We start from the raw sequence: 21763 nt of genomic DNA, 5'->3' as shown, positions 1-21763 counted from the left end.
CCAGCCACAAAACGGGAGAAAATTCTATACGGAGTTCGATTATGTTCAATTAGGAAAAGCTAGACCGGACAGGACTGGACTAGTTGAATTTGTCGGAAACATCAAATAGGTAAGCTCACGTATTCAATTATAAGGGTTTATTCACATATCTCGTCACGCATTTTGTATGAATATTTTCCGGATTTTGTATGAACTGTAACAACTTCGGGACACTCATCCACCCCCTTCAGCGTTATCAAATTTGTGAATAGACCCTAAATCAGAATGAGATTTAATTTAAATGAAGGAAGATTCGTCTTTCTTTTTATATGTTTATAGTTTTATTGCTTCTTATTCGGCATATAATACATTGTGTCAGAAAATGGATAAACCAAAGTACCAAAAAGTATTTTCATTCATTTTGTCGCATTTTAAAGTCAAAATGCATGGCGATGTGACGAAACCAGGAAAAAGTCGAATTTTGCTGGTTGATTATTCATTTTCTAACGCAAAGCAGTATATATTCATCCATAATTTCCATACAATGTAAACGTAACGGAACAGTAAAGCATAGGGTTTAAATACCATATGGCACCATGAATAAATAGTTTCACTAACAGTATTTGTTTTTGTTTCAATTTTACAGTTCAACTGTATCAAACCTATTTCGTTGATGGTAAATTAGCCAAAAAATGGATAGTATGTCTACCATTTGACGAAATGTAAACGAAAAATTTTGTTCGAGAAAATCGTCATTTTCAAATGGTGACATAACTTAACCGCCTATTCCCCATACTGTTATTTTCTCGATTACTGTTCACCAAATTGTAAAAACCGTTTGCAGTACTGTCGATTTATTGTTATTTTTGATGTTGTACGAAATTTTTGATATATTGTTGCAAAAAGTTGTGTACGCTATGGGATACAGTACGAATATAGTTCTTGGTTATGCGGGAAGGCATCACCTCCAAGTTAATTGGAATATGGTGTCGCGTCGATCGTCGCAAGTTTATCGTTAAACAGTCAATAATCAACTGAGGAGTATTCGTATTCGTATTCGTGATCAAACGTCAACATCACACCGTAAAATCGCTAGTGTTTGGAGGTGACTTTAACCTCCAAATAGGGCGATATTCAAAACTGAAAAGGCAATAGATGGCTCTTTCTCAATGGGGCTCTGCACAAAAATCAGTCTCACTCTTTCACTCCTTCATCAAATTAGTAAACAACAAGGCCAGTAAACGTCAAAATATCATGCAAAATCAAAACAATGCAGAGCCCCATGGCAGTAAAAACGAAATCCTTCAAGCGAAGTATGCACTTCAACAGAAAAGTAATCGCCTATTTCGATGCGTGGGAAATTTCTTGCAAGAAATGCTCAAGAAAAGCATTTTTCTTTGATCGCAGTACGCAGTTGAAAAGAAATGTAATTTCAAATGGAGCTCACTGTAGGAAATTTCTTGACCATTTCTTGAGCAGAAATTTTTACTTTTCTTGAGCGGAACAGCATACCTAGCTTTAGCAAATAAAGCACCACGGAAGATGAACTAAACACAAAAAGTTATGTATTCACTTTACACTTGATTTCTAATCACTACTTTTTTGATCCAGTTTCCTAATGACGGAAATGGTCTGATCTAACCCCCAGTTTTTATATTTTTCTTCGAAAGACAATCATTTTTAATGAATATTAACGCTTTCAGATTTTGTGCATATGCACTCCTGATTTTCTTACAAATTTTTGAAAACATGGATGTTCACCACATTTTGAAAAATAATTCGAGATGCGGCACAGTTTGTTCAACCCTATGGGTATCAGCGTGGTGATTTCGCAACAGTTTTTCGATTCCACCCCTGCATTGGGATGCTTGTTTACATTTGCAAACGTCAAATCAGGTGCGCGCTCAAACTGACCGTGATCCCGGTCAGGGCGCCCCAAACAGGAGCGCCACCGAAACTACTCAAACAAACGTTTTTAAACCAGGTTGGAACTGGCGCAACCCGTTCTGAATCACAGTTCCAACTCCAACCCGATTCAAGTCTTCCTTTAGGAAAATATAAAAGTAAATTTTGAGCGGCTGTTGCTGCCTCTAGACGGGAATCTTCCGGCATTTTCAATCCCTTCAATCCTCGTCGGCACAAAGCAGAGAGATCAGGCATCTGTCGACTACAATCCTTGCGTTACAGAACCGTGTAGTGTTCGCCGGGTGCGGTCATAACCGGCCGAAGCGGCGAAGGTGGTTTCCGCGGTGATTACGGAGACTTCGGGAGCCGTGAAGGAAAGAGGAAGCGAAACCGCAACGGAGCCCATTATGATGAATGTAAACATAAACAAAAATCATCTGGTCATGCCAGCTGATCGTAAATTCACCACAACGTGGTGGCAAAACCATAGGGGAAAAAGGGGTCTGCATTTTTTCGAGGTGAAACAAATTGTAGGGGACCGAGGGGTGCACTAACGTGCCGCAAGTTTTTCATTGTTTTCTTACAGTTAAAGGCTCCAAAACATATCGGTTCCTTAGGAAAGTTTGTTCAGTAAATTGACAGAAAGCATATAAGCCAATAAATTTTTTTCACGGAAATGGTCTATTGCAAGCAATCTACGTTTTTCAGTATTTTCCATACGTTTTGACAGTTCACCGACATGCGCTTGTGTTGAAAGTTTGAGAAATTTGAGAATCCAGCGTAGCGCGATCAGTGAGCGGAATACAAACATCAGTGTCGCCGCTCGGCGGCCGGTAAGAGAAACTGAATGTTCGAAAGGTTGTTGTCTGTAATTTTGCCGCTGGCGCCAACTGTTAGCGTTTGAGAACAAAATAAACAGTCATTACCCTATTGCCAAATAACCTCCAAATCATCACCTCCAAGTTAGTTCTAATAACCTCCGTTATATGGAATATGGTAGCGCGTCGATCGTCGCAAGTTTAACGTTTAAAGGCCGGTTTGCTACTGACAAGAAAAGGAATCGCCTATCTCGATGCGTGGAAAATTTCTCCCAAGAAATGGTCAAGAAAATCCCTTTTTTCTGATGGCAGTACGCAGTTGAGAAGAAATGTCACTTCAAAGGGGGCTGTTAATGCCAAATATCACTTAGATCAGTCTAAATTGAAAGTTCGACTAGCTTTTCGAGCAGTCCAGTAGAAAAATATATTCTGATAAGATTAGGTAAAAATATACGATAATTAATAGCCATTTTTAAAGAACTTCGGGTTAAACTCGGGTTTCCCGCTGAAATAACATTATTCTGCAGACTACAAAAGCCCAACTAGTTTTTCTAAAAGTATTCAGTTTGTTTGCCAATTGCTGTTCGTTTTGTATAAAGTTATTGTTACATACCTTTGATAATAAAATGAGTGTTTCGTGTATTGTGTATGGACCTAGCTTTCCGTCAGTTCTCCCGTAAAGACATTCTTTAGTATCGTGTATCCAACTTGTCCTGCAGTTATGGTAGATTCACGGCACCAGTCTCATATACGCTTGAATGTGCGATAACAGGGGCTCGCTGTAGGAAATTTCTTGACCCTTTCAGTCAAGGAATTTCTTTACTTTTCTTGAGCGAAACAGCATACTTAGCTCAACAGTCAATATACGCCTCCAAGCGCGAAACGCAACATACTGTTAGCCATCTATACTTTGGTAGCGCAACTAGTCAGATGATGAGAGATTTGATTTTTCACGCATCCATCACATGCCGCTGTGGGGAAAAATGTTTTATTTTCCTGATATAAGACGGTACACAGTGAAACAGTTAGGCGGAAAAGGTAGGAATATCCCTTCTCTATGTTCTATTGCAATTTCAGAGAAAACTTTCCGTTTTACGGGTCAACGGAAAGTTACCGCAGCTGTCACATCACTGATTTGCACTGGTAAATCATCAGTAGGCTTCAATGATACCTTGGATACCGTCTTGATGATTGTTGTTTGTTGGTGTTTTTCATAGCGTTTTCTCTTTCAAGCATACTATGATTGAATTGTTTGCTTCAATGATATAATGATTTCGAAGCCTGCGGTAGAACTTTGACAGCTGCGGTAGAACTCGGCGGCTACCGCAAAACGGAAAATTTTCTTAACAACCGTAATACATACGTTTGTTTTTTGTATTATTGCACTACTTTCATAAAAATTGAGATCCGGCTGGTAGGAGCACTAGTTTGAGGTTGGAAAACCAGGATATGTGAGGTTAGTTTCATTTGAACTTTCGCCTGAGCGGTTTTTGCGCTTGAATAAAACACGTTTCGGTACATTCTCCGCTGCCTCTAAAAATACCATTGGGTAGATAAATGAATTCTCTACCATTGAATCTCATTCAATGTCATACATAACTTCACTTAAGTGCTTAATTTCTCGGCCTATCTTGATGCATGGGAAATTTCTGCAAGGAATCGCTCAAGAATGCGCTTTTTTCTGATAGCAGTACGCAGTTTAAAAGAAATGTCAGTTCAAACGGGAGTCGCTGTAGAAAATTTCTGCAAGGAATCGGCGAGAAATTTCTTTAGCGATTCCTGTTCAGCAGCAAATCAGGCTTAACTGTGGAAGTGCTCTTAGAACACTACGCTGAGTAGCCGGTTCTGTCCCAGTGGGGACTTTAATACCAAGAAGAGGAAGAAGAAGGGTATTAGATCTTAGTCACGGCATAAAAAATAACAAGGCAGGCTCTTTACTGATGTAAATATCAAGTTTGATTGTAAACATGTGACGTCACTCCTATCGTACCATATACCTTTCGGACCACTAGATCATTTTTTTCGAAAATCTGTTCGAGGTGGATAGGAATTACGTCGTCAAGTATCTGTCAGTTTTCGGAATATATCACCTTCTCAATATAGTACACCGTGGATCTTAGTTAGAGGTGATAATTTCGCATTTCGCAAAATCGCTAGTGTTTGGAGAGGATGTATACTGCTTCGCGACTAAAAATGGGTGAACCAACGTGCGAAGTTCGATTTTTGACCAACTTCGCAGCGTCGCGAGTCACTTCGCTATTCGTGATCAAATTCGTCCAAAATGCGAAATCATCACCTCCAACTTAGTTCTAACACCCACCGTTATATGAATAATGGGGGCGCGTCGGTCGTCGCAAGTTTCTCGCTAAACAGTCAATAGTGCGCATCTATGCCCTCCGCCGTGTGCATTATGCGCACTATTTACAAGTGACTCGCGACGCGGCGAAGTTGGTCAAAAATCGAACTTCGCACATTGGTTCACCCATTTTTAGTCGCGAAGCAGTATATTTTTCCCAAAATGTGAAATAACCTCCAACATAGTTCTGATACCCTCCGTTATTCGTGATCAAACGTCAACATCCCACCGCAAAATCGCTAGTGTTTGGAGGTGATTTTAACCTCCAACTTGCCAAATAACCTCCAAATCATCACCTCCAAGTTAGTTCTAATAGCCTCCGTTGTATGAAATATGGTGGCGCGTCGATCGTCGCAAGTTTATCGTTAAACAGTCAATACACGCAAAAAAATTGTGCGGTAAAAACTACCATTTTAGGGGGTTAACTTAAGCGCTCGCACCGGCAATTTTCAGCAGACCAGAAATGCGCTTGAATTTACCATGTCTGTAGTCGAAATCGAATTGATGAAAATAACTTCTGTCAAATGTACCAGTAATGCGGCGGGATGTACCATAAACATAGTAATTTGTTCTGAAATTTCATGGTAGTTTCAAGAATGGGCGTAGTCATGACTGCAGCTACAATAGTAGTTTTTACTAGAAATCCTTTATAAGAGAGATTCGCGGAAGCTGACATTTCTGTCAAAGTGTGAGCCAATCGAGCAGCGAGAGCTGTCAAAGTGTGAGCCAAACGAACATGCGTTATGTTTGTTTTGAACTTTTCTTGAGGAGTAATGTTATCCACTTGAAATTATTTCGGTAAAAGTAATTTTGCATGAAGTAAAAAAAAATGAAATGTTTTACTTTTTTGAATTTTTGTCAATGCGATTTTTAGTTTTTGATTTTTTCGGCTGTTTATTAGTTTTGATATGTAGCTCAAAGATCTATAACGAAACAAAATACACTTTAGAGCAATGAGGAAGTCATGTCCGTGTTACAATATTATTCTCGACGCCGAGCAAAATCAGCACTGCTGGTCTGTTGCCAAATATTTCCATTTTACTTCCGCGTATCTCTCTATATAGGATCACTAGTTTTTACCACAGAATTTTTTCCCGTGTATGAAGTATGGAGGCGCGTCGATCGTCACAAGTTTCAGTAAATTCAAGACGCGAGTTTTCATTCAGTGTAGTGTTATGACACACTGACAGAAGCAGATTCTGATTTTTACGAGGTAGTTGTTTTGGTTGGTTGATGGTGATTCTCCTCCAGGAAAAGTAGAAAATTATCCACGAAATCGGTGCCGGAACGATGCTACGACGGTTTGATCGGATAGCTCTGCTGCGGAGGGTGAATCGTACGGTGGTCAACAAGTGGGTTAGCACCTGGTCCCCGTTGACCACGGCGTTCAACACTCGACCCGAGAAGCGGATCAATTTCACCAAGAATGAAGTTGTGAGTATTAGTTATTTCATAATCGATAAAGTCTTGGCCTTGACCTCATCTTATTCGTTCCAGGGTCTGTTCAACATTCCGGAACTGACCAGCTATGAGGGATTCTACGCGCTGAAGGAGAAAGCGATCTTCAAGACGGAGGATCTCATTGAAGAGGCTACATCGCCGCAGCGAACTCGGAAGATGGTGACCATTTTCGATGAACTGTCGGACACACTTTGCAAGGTGGCCGATTTGGCCGAGTTCATTCGGCTGGCACATCCCCAGAGCCACTACAGTCATGCGGCGGAGGACGCTTGCATTACGATTAGTGGGATCGTGGAGAAGCTTAATACTCATAAAAGGTTGTATAAAGCCTTGAAGCAGGTAGTCGATGAAAACGACTCGATGGAAACTACCGACGTGGATAAGCATGTGGCCGAATTGTTCCTGTTCGATTTTGAACAGTGTGGAATTCATTTAAAGGAAAATGACCGCAAAAAAGTCGTCTTCCTAAACGATTGCATTCTTCAGCTAGGTCAAAGGTTCATGGCTGGAGCTGTCCATCCTAGAACTATAAAGAAAAGTGTCCTGCCGGAGGCTATCAGGCCGTTTTTCTCGACCGATGGAGACAACATCTTGGTCTCCGGTTTGTACGCAGATTCTTCAAATAACATGGCCAGAGAGGCAGCCTACAGACTATTTCTGTTTCCGGATCAGCACCAAGAGCAGCTCTTATCAGAATTGCTGAAATCCCGCCATGACTTGGCCACCACATGCGGGTTTAAAACGTACGCTCATAGAGCCTTAAAGGCCAGCACCGTAGAGACCCCGGAGATGGTAAACGAGTTCCTTCAGACCCTCAACGAAGAGCTGAAACCTCGTGCAGAACGTGATTTCGCTTTGATGCAGAAAATGAAAAATGCCGAGAACCGTTTCGAGTCTCCATTGGCGACCTGGGACACGCCCTATTTCACGTCTTCCCTCAAAAAACGCTGCCTCCAAGCGTCAGCATCGGAGTTCTCACCTTACTTCTCGCTTGGAGCTTGCATGGAAGGGTTAAATTTACTGATGAAAAGCCTCTACGGCATCAGCTTGGAGAACACAGAGATGGAACCAGGCGAGAGCTGGTCCCATGACATCTACAAACTAGCCGTAACTCACGAATCCGAAGGCCTCCTCGGGCACATCTACTGTGATCTATTCGAGCGGCCCGGGAAGCCCAACCAAGACTGCCATTTCACCATTCAGGGCGGCAAAGTGATGCCAGACGGATCCTATCAGAACCCTATTGTCGTAGTTATGCTTAATCTGTCACAGCCCCGCTGGTCCGGGCCTACGCTTCTTACGCCTTCTATGGTGGACAACCTGTTCCACGAAATGGGCCACGCCATGCACTCGATGTTGGCCCGAACTGAGTACCAACACGTCACCGGAACTCGCTGCAGCACAGATTTCGCCGAAGTTCCATCGGTCCTCATGGAATACTTTGCCAGCGATCCTCGCGTCCTGCGAACCTTTGCCAAGCACTTCCAAACCCAGGAACCCATGCCAGAAGAGATGCTTGAACGCCTTTGCGCTTCCAAGCACCTCTTCTCATCCAGCGAAACGCAACTTCAGGTATTCTACTCGGCGCTCGATCAGGTCTACCACGGCGATCCGTCCCGCCATCAGTCGAACACCACTGAAACGCTTCGCACCGTTCAGGAACAGTTCTACGGACTTCCCTACGTGGAAAACACGGCCTGGCAGCTGCGGTTCTCCCATCTGGTCGGCTACGGTGCCAAGTACTACTCCTACCTGATTTCGCGGGCCGTGGCCTCATGGATTTGGCAGACCTACTTCGAGAAGGATCCGCTCAGCCGAAGCCAAGGCGAAAAGTACCGGCGGGGATGTCTTGCCTACGGTGGTGGCATCCCGAGCAGACTGCTCGTTTCGAACTTCCTCGGCCGGGAAGTGACCCCCGCCAATTTGACGAAGAGTCTTATCAACGAGATCGATGCCTACAGCGAGCAGTTGAAGGATTTCGAGAAGCACATTCGATAGGTGTGGAGGACAGATACAGGACGAGTTTAGTGTTAAGGTGAAGATAAATCGAAGCCAAACTCCAAATTTTCAAGAGCACGGATCTAAAGAACCAAACATCCGTTTAAGCTGAAAACTTAATCGATTGATCACTAGCTGGTGGTGACCAATCGATTAGGTTTTAAGCTCTAGCGGATGTTTGGTTCTCCAGATCCGTGCTCTTGAAAATTTGGAGTTTGGCTTCGATTCATCTTCACCTTAAGGAGGAACGAATAAAATGTGAAAAAAAAACATTTTCATGGCATTTCTCTGAAAAGAACTGTAATACCCAAAATTTATCAACCTAAACATTTATTGAACGTAAAAACCGATTTTACTCACCCAACTCCATTGGTTGACTTTCAAGAGAAGCTTTTTCGGATTTCGATCCAGCTCCTCCTTCCTTAGCTTTCTGTCTGTTTTCATTATTCTTAGTCTTCTTGGATTTATTTTCTCCGCTCCCAGAAGCTTCGCTTCTCTTTGGCTCTTTATCTCCTTTCTCATCCGGCGCCTTTCCTCCCTTATTCTTGTTTTTACCTTTCTTCCCACCGCCATCACCCCTCCCACCCCCGTTGGCATTCGGTCCACTCTTATCGTCCTCGTAGTTCCTGTTCGGTTTCTTCTTCAGCTGCGGTCCGGTGAAATAGTTGCCACCCTTTCGGGGACCTCCCTTGGCGGCCCCAGTCGGGTCCGATTCCAGCCAAAAAGTGGTACGCGTTTTGGAGTGCTGATAACCGGGCGTCTTTGGATCCAATTCATCCAACGACATCAGAATGTGGATGCTGGGTATGTTTCTGGTGGCCACTATTTGCTCCAGGCCTTCCTGCTGGGGGTCCCAGTACTCTTCGACCCTGGAACGAAACACGATTGGAGAAATATAGCTTAGAATATAATCTTTAACGGAAAACGATAATTCATTGGCAGTTACTAAAATAATCTTTGAGTAATCAATATACAATATCTGCGGATAATCTTGGAAGAACCAGAAATCCATCCAAATATTCTTCTATAGCTGAAACTCTTTCAACATTTTCTCATAGGATGCTTCCATAGGAATTCCCTCTAGAATGTTCTCCAGGAGTCCAACGCTGATTCTTTTAATAATTCCTACAGGGATTGTTCCGAACATTTCCCCATTCATATATTGCTCTAGGAATTTCCTCCATAGATCTTGATTGTTCAAGGTATTTCTATAGGAATTTCTTCCAACGGATTTTCCCACACTCAGGCAAATTAATTAACGAATTCCATAAATTTTGCCTTATGATGCATTGAAAATTCCATAAAATCCGATTTCAGAAGGCTAATATGGATTCCATACCTTTGGAATGATAATCATAATCAAAAAAATAGGTGAACATAATGAAAGTATACAAATTTCATTGCGCGCCTTATGATTTCCATTGCTTTCATTAGTCATTCCATTAATGAAACCATACATCATAAGGCTATTATATATTTCATATTAGCTTGATGAAAACCATAATTGCGAAGTAAGTTATACTTAATTAACGTATATAAATTTCATTAAACCGCCTTACTATTCACATAGCTGTCTCTAATATGAAAAACTCATAAGGTTGTTATTATGAAAATTGCAGCTCGAAATCACCGCCATCGTTGAGATCCAACATACTGTGTCACTTTTTCAGAAGTTCAGCAATGTACAACCACGGGGATCCAAAAAATTTCAAATCGAAAATGGAAATTGAGATTGTAATAAACGGAGAATAATGGTCGAGTTTGTAGATATTGTAGTCCGAATAATTACATTCCCAGTTTGTTCAATATCTGTTTTAGAAAATGGTAACCAACGTGTGAAAATCGAATTTTCATTCCTCGACACGTCACAGCTCGATGTGCAATAATACTTTGCTACGTATTAATGTGATACTCACAATACGGCAAAATAGTTGGAAATTCGATTTCCACACGTTAGCTAATCATTTATCTAAATTAGGTAGTAGAACGCATTGAAATTTCTGTTAATACTCTGAATGGAATGCATTGTCAACTGAATATAATAACGAATAATTAAACAATAATATGTGACATAAAAAGTAATGTAGTTTATACTGCTGATAGAAGAAATTCTTAAATTTTTATTTCAATTTTCATAATGCTGTTTTATGAAATAAGCAAGATGCCACATTGGCATGATTCAGATCAATTCATAAGGTGAATCAATGAAATACTTACCGATTTCTTGTGGCTAATAAACATAAGGGAAAATAATGAATATTCATAGTATTTTTGCCTGAGTGCATGAATTACTTCATTTTTTTAATAATCCTCGTAAGTAAATAAAGAAAAAATATTTTTCTACTGATTTGTTAAGTATTATTACTCGGGGATTCTTCCACAAGATCTTCCAGGGATTCATATCTACAAGATTTCTCAATAAATTTGTTCAAAAATACCTAATGAGGTTGTTTCGGGGAATTCTTTAGACATTTCCTCAGTGGTTCTCTCCTGAAAGAGTTCATCAGGTATTCCTCAGGGAGGCAGAGATAACTTCAGGATTTCCTCTTTTATCGAATTTTATGTTTTATCAGTTTCTGCAATATTATTTTTTGAAATGCTCGGATAAAATACCTACTTGAAGGATTCTCGGAAGAATCTCTTGACGAGATTCTTGAAGGAATCCTGGAGGAACATCTGCCTTAGTTTCTGAATTCTCGGAATCCATCAAACTATTGTTGATGATTAATCAGGCTTCTGTCAAAGAATCAGGAATCATTAGAACGTTTCATCGGTAGACTAACAAAATCGTTTGAGAAGCTCAAAAGGTTACTGCTAATGATCTTGTCAGGAAAACTACCTGGTTATCTTAAAAAAAATCTATATTGAAATTCTTCTAAGATTCTCTGTTAAATTATCTAGAGTAATCTACCAAGAGGTGGCGTGATCGGGGAGTTCGGTTGGAGTTAGTGAAAAAGTGCCGCGATCGGTTAGTTCTGTTTAATCTTTCGACCTTGACGCTTGCTTTTGCCGGAGCGAGCGACGAGGGCAGGATCAAACATGTCGCGCGTCGATCTCGTAAGTGAAAAAGTGGCGTGATCGGGGAGTTCGGTTGGAGTAAGTGAAAAAGTGCCGCGATCGGTTCGTTCTTTTTGATCTTTCGACGATCTTGACGCTTGCTCCTGGGCAGTGCGTCAAGAAAGCCCGAGCTGTCGTCCGTGTTTTTTTTTCGGGTCGCGCGCCAATTTTTTTTTTTTCTGAGTGCTAGCCGAGCAAACGAGTGAAGCTGAAAGTGGATTGTGGCTGCTCAGTCAAGGATAACGGATCAATTGGTGAGCTCGTTTCATGCTACTATTTCTAATCTATAAAATATGTATGACTGCACATTTAATCGTTACAATGGTGGGATGTAAATATGATGTTTCAACAAACTATGGATGGTTCGTCACTGTAAGTGTCGGCATAAGAATAAGAGTGTTCTATGATGTCCCAACCAATTGAGTCTTTTGTTTCTTTTCAAATGAGTAAAATATAATAACACATGCTTTCGTACTGACAGCTGTAGGAATGTTACATTTAGGTATTTGTTCAACAAACTTTGAATGGTTCGTCACCTCAAGTGTCGGCATAATTTTCCTCTACATAGAAATTATATGAACAATTATATTTACGTATAAGCATGTATATATCTCACAAATCATTGTTTATCATGATCTAATCGCTTATCAAAGTGAATCCTTTGACCCAACGATCCTCCCCATTAACAAACATCCCTCCCAGTAACCTTTGTGGAGATGCAGAGGCAAACACGGTCTCCAAATAGCAAAGGTTACACACTAACATTCCTTCCCTCAATCCCACCTGACTGCAAGGACGTGGCCGGCGCCGTTATTGACCTTGTATAAATAGAGGCACTGAATTATGCACACTGAAGAAGATTATGGCCAATCCCAGCTGAACTTCTAGTTGATTCTTTGTGCATTTTCACTGACTTCGGTCAATCACGGAATAGCAACCATTGATATGTGTAGTCAGTCTAAGCTAAGCTAAGCTAAGCTAAGCTAAATTATCTAGAGTAATCTACCAAGAAATTTCTTAAAAAACACATAGAATTACTTCATGTTCTGTTATTGAAGCTCTATGCAGGTAAATTCTTCATAAGGATTTCTCCAAGTTCAGTACTGGATCACGGGGTGTCAGAAACCATTATCATCACACCTACCATTCGAAAGATATAGCATTCAAGCATCTTCTCCGTGAATTTGAAAAAAAAAATTCTATCGAGGGAATCGAAAGTTATCGTGATTTTGAGCTGTTTTGCATGGGATATTCACATGCCTCAAAATATTCCTCAACGATGCATCATTATAAATTTGTAAACCAACCAAGTAATCATCAGCTTTGCATTAAGCATTCGAAACATGTGATATCCAGGTACCTTCTGGTTAAATTTAATTTTTTTTTATGCTTGAAAGTGTTATTCAACAAACATGGGTGTTTTAACGAAATGCACAATTTTGCAGAAGGGTATATTGCTCTTGATATTTTCATTAAATAATTATCTTATGATTATGCTCTTGGTCATGATCAGTTCTGAAATTTGAGCATGTTTTGAAGTTACTTTCGAGATATGGTTAAAACTTCAGGTCAATCGGACTTCTAAAAGCCGAGATCCAAACTTGACCACTTTGTATGGGAAAACGGCCAACGCGTACTTTATTATGTCCAGTACAATATGTGTAAGACTGTACCTTCAAGTATTCTTTCGAGTTCGAGAGGGAAGTCGTCCAGGAACAAAAACTGGAATTCACTGATAGTAATAATAGATTTTTTTTAACTCACTTCAATAGTTTTTATTTTTTTATTTGTCACAACGTTCGCCAAACTTCGTTTTTCAAGAAATCTTCAGTAATTCTTCATGGGACCTGGGATCGAATCCCATCCCCGAGATAGTCACTTAAGTACAAAAAAATCAGTGACGACTTCCTTCGGAAGGGAAGTGAAGCCGTTGGTCCCGAGATAAACTAGTCCAGGGCTAAAAATCTCGTTAATAAAGATAGAAAAAAAAAGTAATTCTTCAAGAATTTGTTGTAGTAATTACACTTGATAATTCGCTTCGTATTTTTCCAAGGGTAATTCCATGAACTCCTTCAAAAATCGTCTGAAAAATCCGTATTCTTATTTCTTTTCTGTTTTTTTTTAATGCATCTTGTGAACCTTAGGGGCCTTCCTTAGCCGTTATAGTCCGCGGCTACAAAGCAAAGCCATGCTGAAGGTGTCTGGGTTCGATTCCCGGTCGGTCCAGGATCTTTTCGTAATGGAAATTTCCTTGACTTCCCTGGACATCCTAGTGAGGTCGTTAATGCCAAGAAGAAGCCGTTAGAAAGCTTGGCTTGACAAAGCTTTGAAAATTCGTTCAGAGATTTCTTCAAAAAATACCCTAAATTCCTATCTGAAGATTCTTCAGAATTAAAATCCATTTAGGCATTCACTAAGAAAAATTCTAAGCCTCGTTCGAGACAGGGATTTCCAAAGATATTTTTCCCGATTTGGCTTAAGACATCTTAGGAACAACTCTAGAAATTCAACCACGAATTTCTCCTGGCTATGTTTCAAAGATGTTTTCTGGAATTCTATGAATTTATCTAGGTATTACAACGATTACTGGTGGATGTTCAACAGGGAATTGGGAAATCCAGAGAATCGTCCCAGAAGTTTTCTTAACCTTTCGGTTATCGCGCAAATTTTTGTAACGTAAATTGTCACGCGTTCTACTTTGTACAACACCCTTGGTTTTTATGTTCAGCATAAAATATCTCGCGATCTAGATTAAATATAGAAAACCCATCTTCGACAAAGTTATTAAGGAGATCAAGGGCTTACCTTCGATGGTCATTCAGGATCCTAAACACACAGAAAGATGGCATCTTCGGTAGAGCTGTTCAGTAGCTCAAGGACTATCATTATTTTAGCCAAGAAATCCGAGATTTTGCCACCAGGCGGCGCTAGTGAACATGAAAGATTTGTTTTGCGGATATCCCAGGATCCTGCATAATTAGAAAGATGGCGTCTTCGACAAATTTGCTCAGTAAGTAAAAGATTACCATGGACCGATGCACGAGTTCACTAATTTGACGTTTGAGCGGTGCCGAATTCACTCGTTGCCATGGTCACGTAAAAAACACGGCACCGCTCAAACGTCAGATAGTGAACTCGTGCATCGGTCCATTGTTTAAGCTAGTGGTTGTCAAAGACGCCACTTTTCTAAATGTACAGACTCCTGAGATATCTGCCAAACAAAAGTAAAAGTTGCATGCCCACTAGTGCCACCTAGTAGACAAATTCCAAATTGAATGAGGTACCGTCAGATAGCGCTACACCTCCAGAACAACTTTATTGAAGACTCTAATTTACCGTGATGCATCAATACCCGGACACTTAAGCAGCGACAAATGTTTAAATTGTATTTTTATTGATAATCATGGGTAAACAAGCAATATTCTGTTACTTAATAAGTAACTGCTAATCAGATTTTAAAATAGATGATATTTTTTTCCTTAAAAGTTACGATCGTTAAAATAATGAAGTATGTCTTGTTCTTAAATCCGGACACCTGAAGTAAGTGTTGTCTTTAAATCCGGACACTATTGAATCAAAATCCGGACAATTGTTAAAACTTAAATTATTTGCACATAATTCACTAAACTTATATTGAATTCAAATTCTATATCATATGTCACACAATATAGGGGGAGATCCCCCAGTACCGGACACTTAAGCCACTAAATTCATAATTCGAAAAATATTGATTTTATGGGCTCGTGTTACCCATTTATGATAAATATTATAATTTTTGTAGTGTACAAAAATAAATTTGAAAATAGAAATATGAATTTTGACATTGCATTTTGATGATGTATTTTAGTACCAAATTGATCGATCTTGAAAGGTGGCCCCCTATACCGGACACGATCTGGAAATGCCTCGAATTCTATAAATTTGAACATCATTGAATGTGTACACTATAGGAATAGTTTATAATTATCAATTCAATGCATTTGCAACATTTACAAGAATAATGTGAGTTTTTCTTAGTTTGCAAGATGCCTATCAAAAACCTCTTTCATATATGATGAAAAATAGCACATTTTACGATGTTGTTCTGAATGTTCATTCTGCTTAATTTTATTGCATGTTTGATACCATGATCGACGAAACCCATGAAAAATGAAAGTATTTTGAGACACTGATGCAATAATTACAAAGATTTCGTATAACAAATCAAGCTGTCCGAAACTGAGGGACAGGAGGTATTTAATCAAAATTGTAATTTGTCCATATTTACTTCAATTATGCTACAAAATACATTCATACTATCAAATTAGGATTATGTTCGATCATGCTTGCGGGATCCAAAGTATTTTTTCATATTCAAAATAATTACTAAATAGGCTCAAAATTAAGAAAATACGTCAATTTTTTTAAGATTTCCAAACTTTTCTCCTTTTTCAAAAAGGCATGCATATTTCAAGGATGTGTTATTCTACGCAAACATTAGTCTACATAAGAGCTTTCTTTTCTACTAATACAACATCTTGATTGGACCATGATTTCTCATTGTTTCGACTTTGTCCGGTATTGGGTGCTGTCCGGCACTGGGGGATCTCCCCCTACAGCATTTTTGCAACCCACAGTGCTTCAAAAAGACGACAAAACAGTATTGTTTGTATTTGAATTACCTGCGATACACTTCCTTTATGTTCTATGGTAGTAATGATAGATTCATACAGTTTTTTCGTATATATCACTTTGTTTTCACTCATAATGCCTTCTGTAGTTGTTTAACAAGTTTTCCTTTATTACCACTAATTATGCATCCGTTCATTTAGATTCAACTATGGTTTCTAATGTAATGTCCGGATTCAAAACATTTGGCCATAATTCCGGACACCCTCTTATCACACTTCTTTTCACCATATTACAAGACTTTGATGTCGCCAAATCGTAAAACTATCGTTTTCAGTCTATTCCAGTTGAAATCACTTCACTAGCAATACAAATTAAACACGTTATCACAAGAAAATCATTCAACCTGCGTTTGTCAATACTTCTACCGAATAAACTTACGATGCGCAAAAATGACGTCCAGACGGAGCGGCATATTTATTTTGCTTTTTTATTAATTATTTGGCAATGATAACTAGATTACAAATATCAGCAAAATGATCACATCAGTTGACAGCCTGTACTCGAAGACTTCGGACGTGTGTAGAAAATCTCTCGTGCTTCATATCGGTAAAATGAGTGGCGTTCGCAAAAACACTCTGGTAGTTGATTTTAGCGTTGTTCCAGTGCGACCCGATGTTCGGAAAGTTGAACAGTTCATGGAACACGAAATTAAACTGAACCTCGCGGAAGTGAAAAGTATCCAGTTACACAATACGCGTAACTGTGTATACGTTGAGATGCTGGACCATGAAACAGCGCTGCGCTACGAAAAAGCGCATAACATCAAGCGAGCTTTTGTGTGGAAAGACAAACACTTCAAAATCCCTGTATATGTGGATAGCGAGGCCGTGACCGTCAAAGTACACGATCTACCTCCTTCCGTACCTCATAAAATTGTTGGTGACTTTATGATGAAGTACGGAGATGTAATTTCTATACAAACCGAACGATGGAAGCATTACTTTGCCGGCGTACCCAACGGGGTTAGGGTGCTTCAGATGCGAGTCAAACACCCGATTCCATCATATCTCACGATAGCAAATGAGATGTGCTTCGTGGAACACCCAAACCAGGTCAGAACTTGTAAACGGTGCGCAAAACCAACACATCCAAACCAGAGATGTTTGGAGGTATCCGTAACCGAACGCGAAACAGCCCCGATAACAGCAGCAACCACATCACCCAACCAACCAATATTCACCCAAGCTGATTTCCCTCCGATAGCCAGTGACCAACCCAACCAATCTTCCCCTGATGCGAGTGATCCGTTCTTCAAAATAGTGGCAAGAGGCAAACGTGCACTCGCTGAACAAGAAAACAGATCATCTATTGTGACTTCGAACCAAACAGAACAGAGCACGAGTGAGGACGGCGACGACGATGACGAGAGCGACGGGAACGATAGTTCAACTTCTCCAAACGAGAACAATGGCACCAACAAGCGACGGCTGTCAACGAAGCGAAGGAAAGATAAAAAAAAGTTGTGTGCAAAACAGGGATCGCAGAGTAGCTGTGGTTCTGATAAGCTTATTAATTGAATGTTATTGGCATATTCGGCCCCGTTAAGCCTTCGGGCGTTTGGGCCTTCCAAATAAAGAGATTGTAAAAAAAAAAAAAAAAAAATGATCACAAGTATCATAAATAGTTAATATGATTAAAAACTGGCAGAATAACATTTAATTTTTCGTTTAATTAATGAATATTATCGTAGTGTCCGGATATTGATACCGTCCGGATTTTGATTCATCACGGTATTAATTATCTGAATTTTGAGATACACTGTAACCTCAATTCACGAACTAGAGCGGGGGTGCGTAAATTGAGTTGGTGCGTAAAACGAGGGAGCTTAGTTCGTAAAACGAGCTTTTGCCTTTTGGAGTCTACTTGTATGATTTTTCTCTATTACTTAGAGAAATTATGCTCTTTTAGTATCATTCAGATAGTATTGATATATTTTGTTCTTAATCAGGCTAGTAAGTGTTTAAGTTAAGGTCATCCAAGAACTTTTTGGAGTTTGGGCGTATGATTCTACATGAGTTAATGGAGCATATGATTCTATCCAGCTTTTTAAAAGCGCTAATGGCTGCCGCAAACACACTCACTCTCTGGTAGGGATCAGTCGATTTGACGTTTAGCTTGGGTCGTTTTAGGGTAGAAGTACCAATTATGGCTATAGCACCAATTATGGCAATAGTGGGAACAAAAAGAGATTTTTCTTATTGTTTCACAAGAATATAACGGCTAATATTCACAGGAATGATAAACCTATTTGTTTTTGATGTTATCTAAACCTTGATAAAACCATTCGTGCAATAAGCTTCGAAAAATGAACATTTGAAAATTTTGCCTCACATATATGCCACCTTCTTAGCAGTTTGCTAAAAGACACCCGTTACGAAATGTATGTTTGCATCCGGTAAAAGTGCTTCAACCGATAAATGTGTGTTGCCTAGTGAGAACAAATGAACAAATTTAGCTGGTGAGCATTCAAATCTACTGTTTTAATTTGGAAATCGTGTTATTTACACTATGTCGATAACTGGTACAAATAGTGTATCAGAGCCCAATTATGGCAATACTCTGGAGGCGGTTTGTTTACATATTTTGATCAGTGAAATAAAAGAATTAAAGCTATTTTACGGGTGACTTCCACGATGGGACGGTTTCGTTAGGCAGTATCTTCATGTTTTGTACTCAATTACTAAGATTTGTCAATCACACGCTCGAAAACGTTCGCAAGCGGAAGCTGCTGATTTCATGGTAGAGAAGGGGTTTTCAGAGAAACTCGATTTGAGAATTTTCGCTTATTTTTCGTTAAATTTAGGCGCTGGAAAGGTGATGTGAGTTCATTAATGCTGTTTTGTATCATAATTTGCATTTACATTACATTTCGACTCCTTTTCGAAAATTCATTAGCTCCCATGAACCCATTGCAATAAATTGATTTAACATCTATTTGACACAATTTTTTTGGAAAATTTTATGAGCAATCACTTCATTACATATAAGTGTTGCATTATCATTCGCTCTGGATGGTGTTTGAGTTCATTTAGTGCAAATAATCGGTAGTCCATAATTGGCACACTTTTATGTCGAATGCAAGGAACGCTATTGCCATAATTGGTACAAAGACAACGCTTTTGAAAACCAATTTTAAGAAGCCTCAAGTCAATTTAGTACCAAAACTGTTTAATTCAACTGTTTCGCAAGGCTTCAAACTAGTAATTAACACCAACAAGTCATGCTTACGTTTTTGAAACGCGGTTAAAATTTGATTTTTATCTATACTGTTGACATATTGCATCCATAATTGGAACACCTACCCTATATTGAACAAGCCAAACGTCATATCGACAGCTCCCTACCAGAAAGTGAGCCTGTTTGCGGCAGCCATCAGTGCTCGTAAAAACCTGGATATGAGTTAATAAGGTTGAGCTTGAGCTTGAGCTTGATTGGCCGCCCGTGGATGCTACTTCAGTATAGCTAGATCAGCTGCACTTACACAAGGAACCAACCGAATGACTGTTTGGGACTAACAGACACCCTCAGTGTATAGGTGCTGGTGATCTTCTATTTTTAGACTATAATGGCGCCTGCCACGTCAGAATGCAGACCAATGTGGGGAAGGGGGAGGAAATGATGTTGCACTTATACTAGCCCACTGTAGACTGTGGAGTCCGACTGCATCTACGCCAGTTCATGCGGAGTGTTTGGGCTGTTTGGGCACGTCAGGAGTTAATCATCAATGTTAACTTCCTTTTCCCGAACAGCCTAGATAGCCGTGTAGTGTCGGTAGCGGTTGTTTCAATTGGCTAAGAATTAACACTACGGACTGCCTGTTCCGGTGGTATAAGTCCATCTCACAGGTGACCCCTAATTCATGCCGCTTTAAGCTTACCGTGCCTAAGAATGAATGGTTAGGGGGGTCTAAAAAAAACCTAACCGCAAACGGAGCCTGTGGAGTACCAGGGCGCCCTCTACAGTATTGTGCCCTTCCTGTGCTACCCGGAGCAATGGTGCAGGTGACCTTGTGTTTCTCCGAGACAATCGGCTTCCCTTCTTCAGTCTCAAACCTGAGGCTAAATAAGGGTGGGATTATAAGGATGTTGTAAATTAGTTTAAATTTTTCACCCTTATGGCTTCGCATTATGCGTTTTTTTTTTTTTTTTTGTTGGGGCAGCAGGGACGACAGTCCAGGGGCTTAACGGACCCCCCCCCCCCAGGACCTCTGCGAGTTGGGGAGTTGCCCAGGATGTGGTGAAGTTCGCAGTGGGCTCTGATGAACCTTCATAAAAACCACAAAAATCCGAATGCAACTCTGTCACAGCGACCGGTGCCGCTTAAAGTACCCTAGCCCAAACTAACAGGAGTGCCAACCGGCACATCAGGATTGATACCAGTGAGATCCTTTTTTTTTTTTTTTTTTTAATTTCTTTATTAGTATCATTCCAAACATTACATTCATTATTTCTTATATCTAGGTGTTCTGTGTTATTAGACAACACTATCATCCTAATTTGGTAAAACAAATCTAAGATTTTATTAACATTTTGTTAACAACATATTACATTTCATTTGCCGTAGCAGTTCAGATTTTTTACAGGTGAGTTGATTTCACCTGCTTATAAGAGAAAAAAAAAAGTTTTTAATATACTTAACCTAACTTAACCTAATCATATAACGCATTAATCGTGGCAATAGAAGATTGTAACGATTTTTGCCTGAAATTATTGATTATTTTATTTGACATTTGTTCCAATGTTTCAACATTGGATATCCTATGTAACTCATTGGTACTATACCAGGGAGGAAGCCTCAGAATCATTTTCAAAATTTTATTTTGAATTCTCTGCAGAGCTTTCTTCCTGGTATTACAACAGCTAGTCCATATTGGTACAGCATACAACATGGCTGGCCTGAAAATTTGTTTGAATATCAAAAGCTTGTTCTTAAGACAAAGTTTTGATTTTCTATTAATAAGGGGATAGAGACATTTTACATATTTGTTACATTTGGCTTGAATGCCCTCAATGTGATTTTTGAAAGTTAAATTCTTATCTAGCATGAGTCCTAGATACTTAACTTCATCTGACCAATTTATTGGAACCCCTCTCATCGTGACAACATGTCTACTTGAAGGTTTCAAATAAAGAGCTTTTGGTTTATGTGGGAATATTATTAGTTGAGTTTTGGAAGCATTGGGAGAAATCTTCCATTTTTGCAAGTATGAAGAAAAAATATCCAAACTTTTTTGCAATCGACTACAGATGACACGCAGGCTTCGTCCTTTGGCGGAGAGGCCTGTGTCATCCGCAAACAATGATTTTTGACATCCCTGAGGTAACTCAGGTAAGTCAGATGTGAAAATATTGTATAATATTGGTCCCAAAATGCTGCCTTGAGGAACACCAGCTCTTACAGGAAGTCTTTCAGATCTGGAGTTCTGATAATTAACCTGAAGTGTACGATTTGACAGATAACTTTGAATTATTCTAACAATGTATGTTGGAAAATTAAAATTTTTCAATTTTACAATCAA

General features: G+C 39.6%; 2 protein-coding genes across 4 annotated transcripts in view; one reads left to right on the top strand and one right to left on the bottom strand.

The window, feature by feature from the left end:
* The first annotated feature begins 6238 nt into the window (after nucleotides 1–6238).
* Nucleotides 6239–8777, top strand: LOC110675343 (mitochondrial intermediate peptidase-like). Its single transcript, XM_021839947.1, has 3 exons — nucleotides 6239–6492; nucleotides 6556–8554; nucleotides 8760–8777. Exons 1-2 carry the CDS (start codon nucleotides 6349–6351, stop codon nucleotides 8515–8517), a joined length of 2106 nt encoding a protein of 701 aa, XP_021695639.1. The 5' UTR covers nucleotides 6239–6348; the 3' UTR covers nucleotides 8518–8554; nucleotides 8760–8777.
* A 53-nt stretch (nucleotides 8778–8830) lies between these two features.
* The window catches only part of LOC5578216 (ribonuclease P protein subunit p25-like protein), a 259804-nt gene continuing 246871 nt past the window's right edge, over nucleotides 8831–21763 (bottom strand). For all 3 annotated transcript variants that reach the window (XM_021839953.1, XM_021839955.1, XM_021839954.1), the window contains exon 4: nucleotides 8831–9386. In XM_021839953.1, the coding sequence (XP_021695645.1) occupies nucleotides 8870–9386 (517 nt within the window). In that variant the 3' untranslated portion in view covers nucleotides 8831–8869. The remainder of the gene's footprint in view (nucleotides 9387–21763) is intronic.

The sequence above is a fragment of the Aedes aegypti genome, chromosome 2, assembly GCF_002204515.2.
Source record: "Aedes aegypti strain LVP_AGWG chromosome 2, AaegL5.0 Primary Assembly, whole genome shotgun sequence".
In the NCBI taxonomy this organism is placed as follows: Eukaryota; Metazoa; Arthropoda; class Insecta; order Diptera; family Culicidae; genus Aedes; species Aedes aegypti.
Note: the sequence above shows the minus strand (reverse complement) of the source record. Positions and strands in the feature narration are given on the sequence as shown.

Excerpts from the sequence above, each read along its gene's own strand:
- LOC110675343 (XM_021839947.1), top strand. The coding sequence starts at position 6,349 with ATGCTACGACGGTTTGATCGGATAGCTCTGCTGCGGAGGGTGAATCGT. Across the intron at positions 6,493-6,555 it reads ATTTCACCAAGAATGAAGTT|GGTCTGTTCAACATTCCGGA; the intron begins GTGAGTATTAGT and ends TATTCGTTCCAG.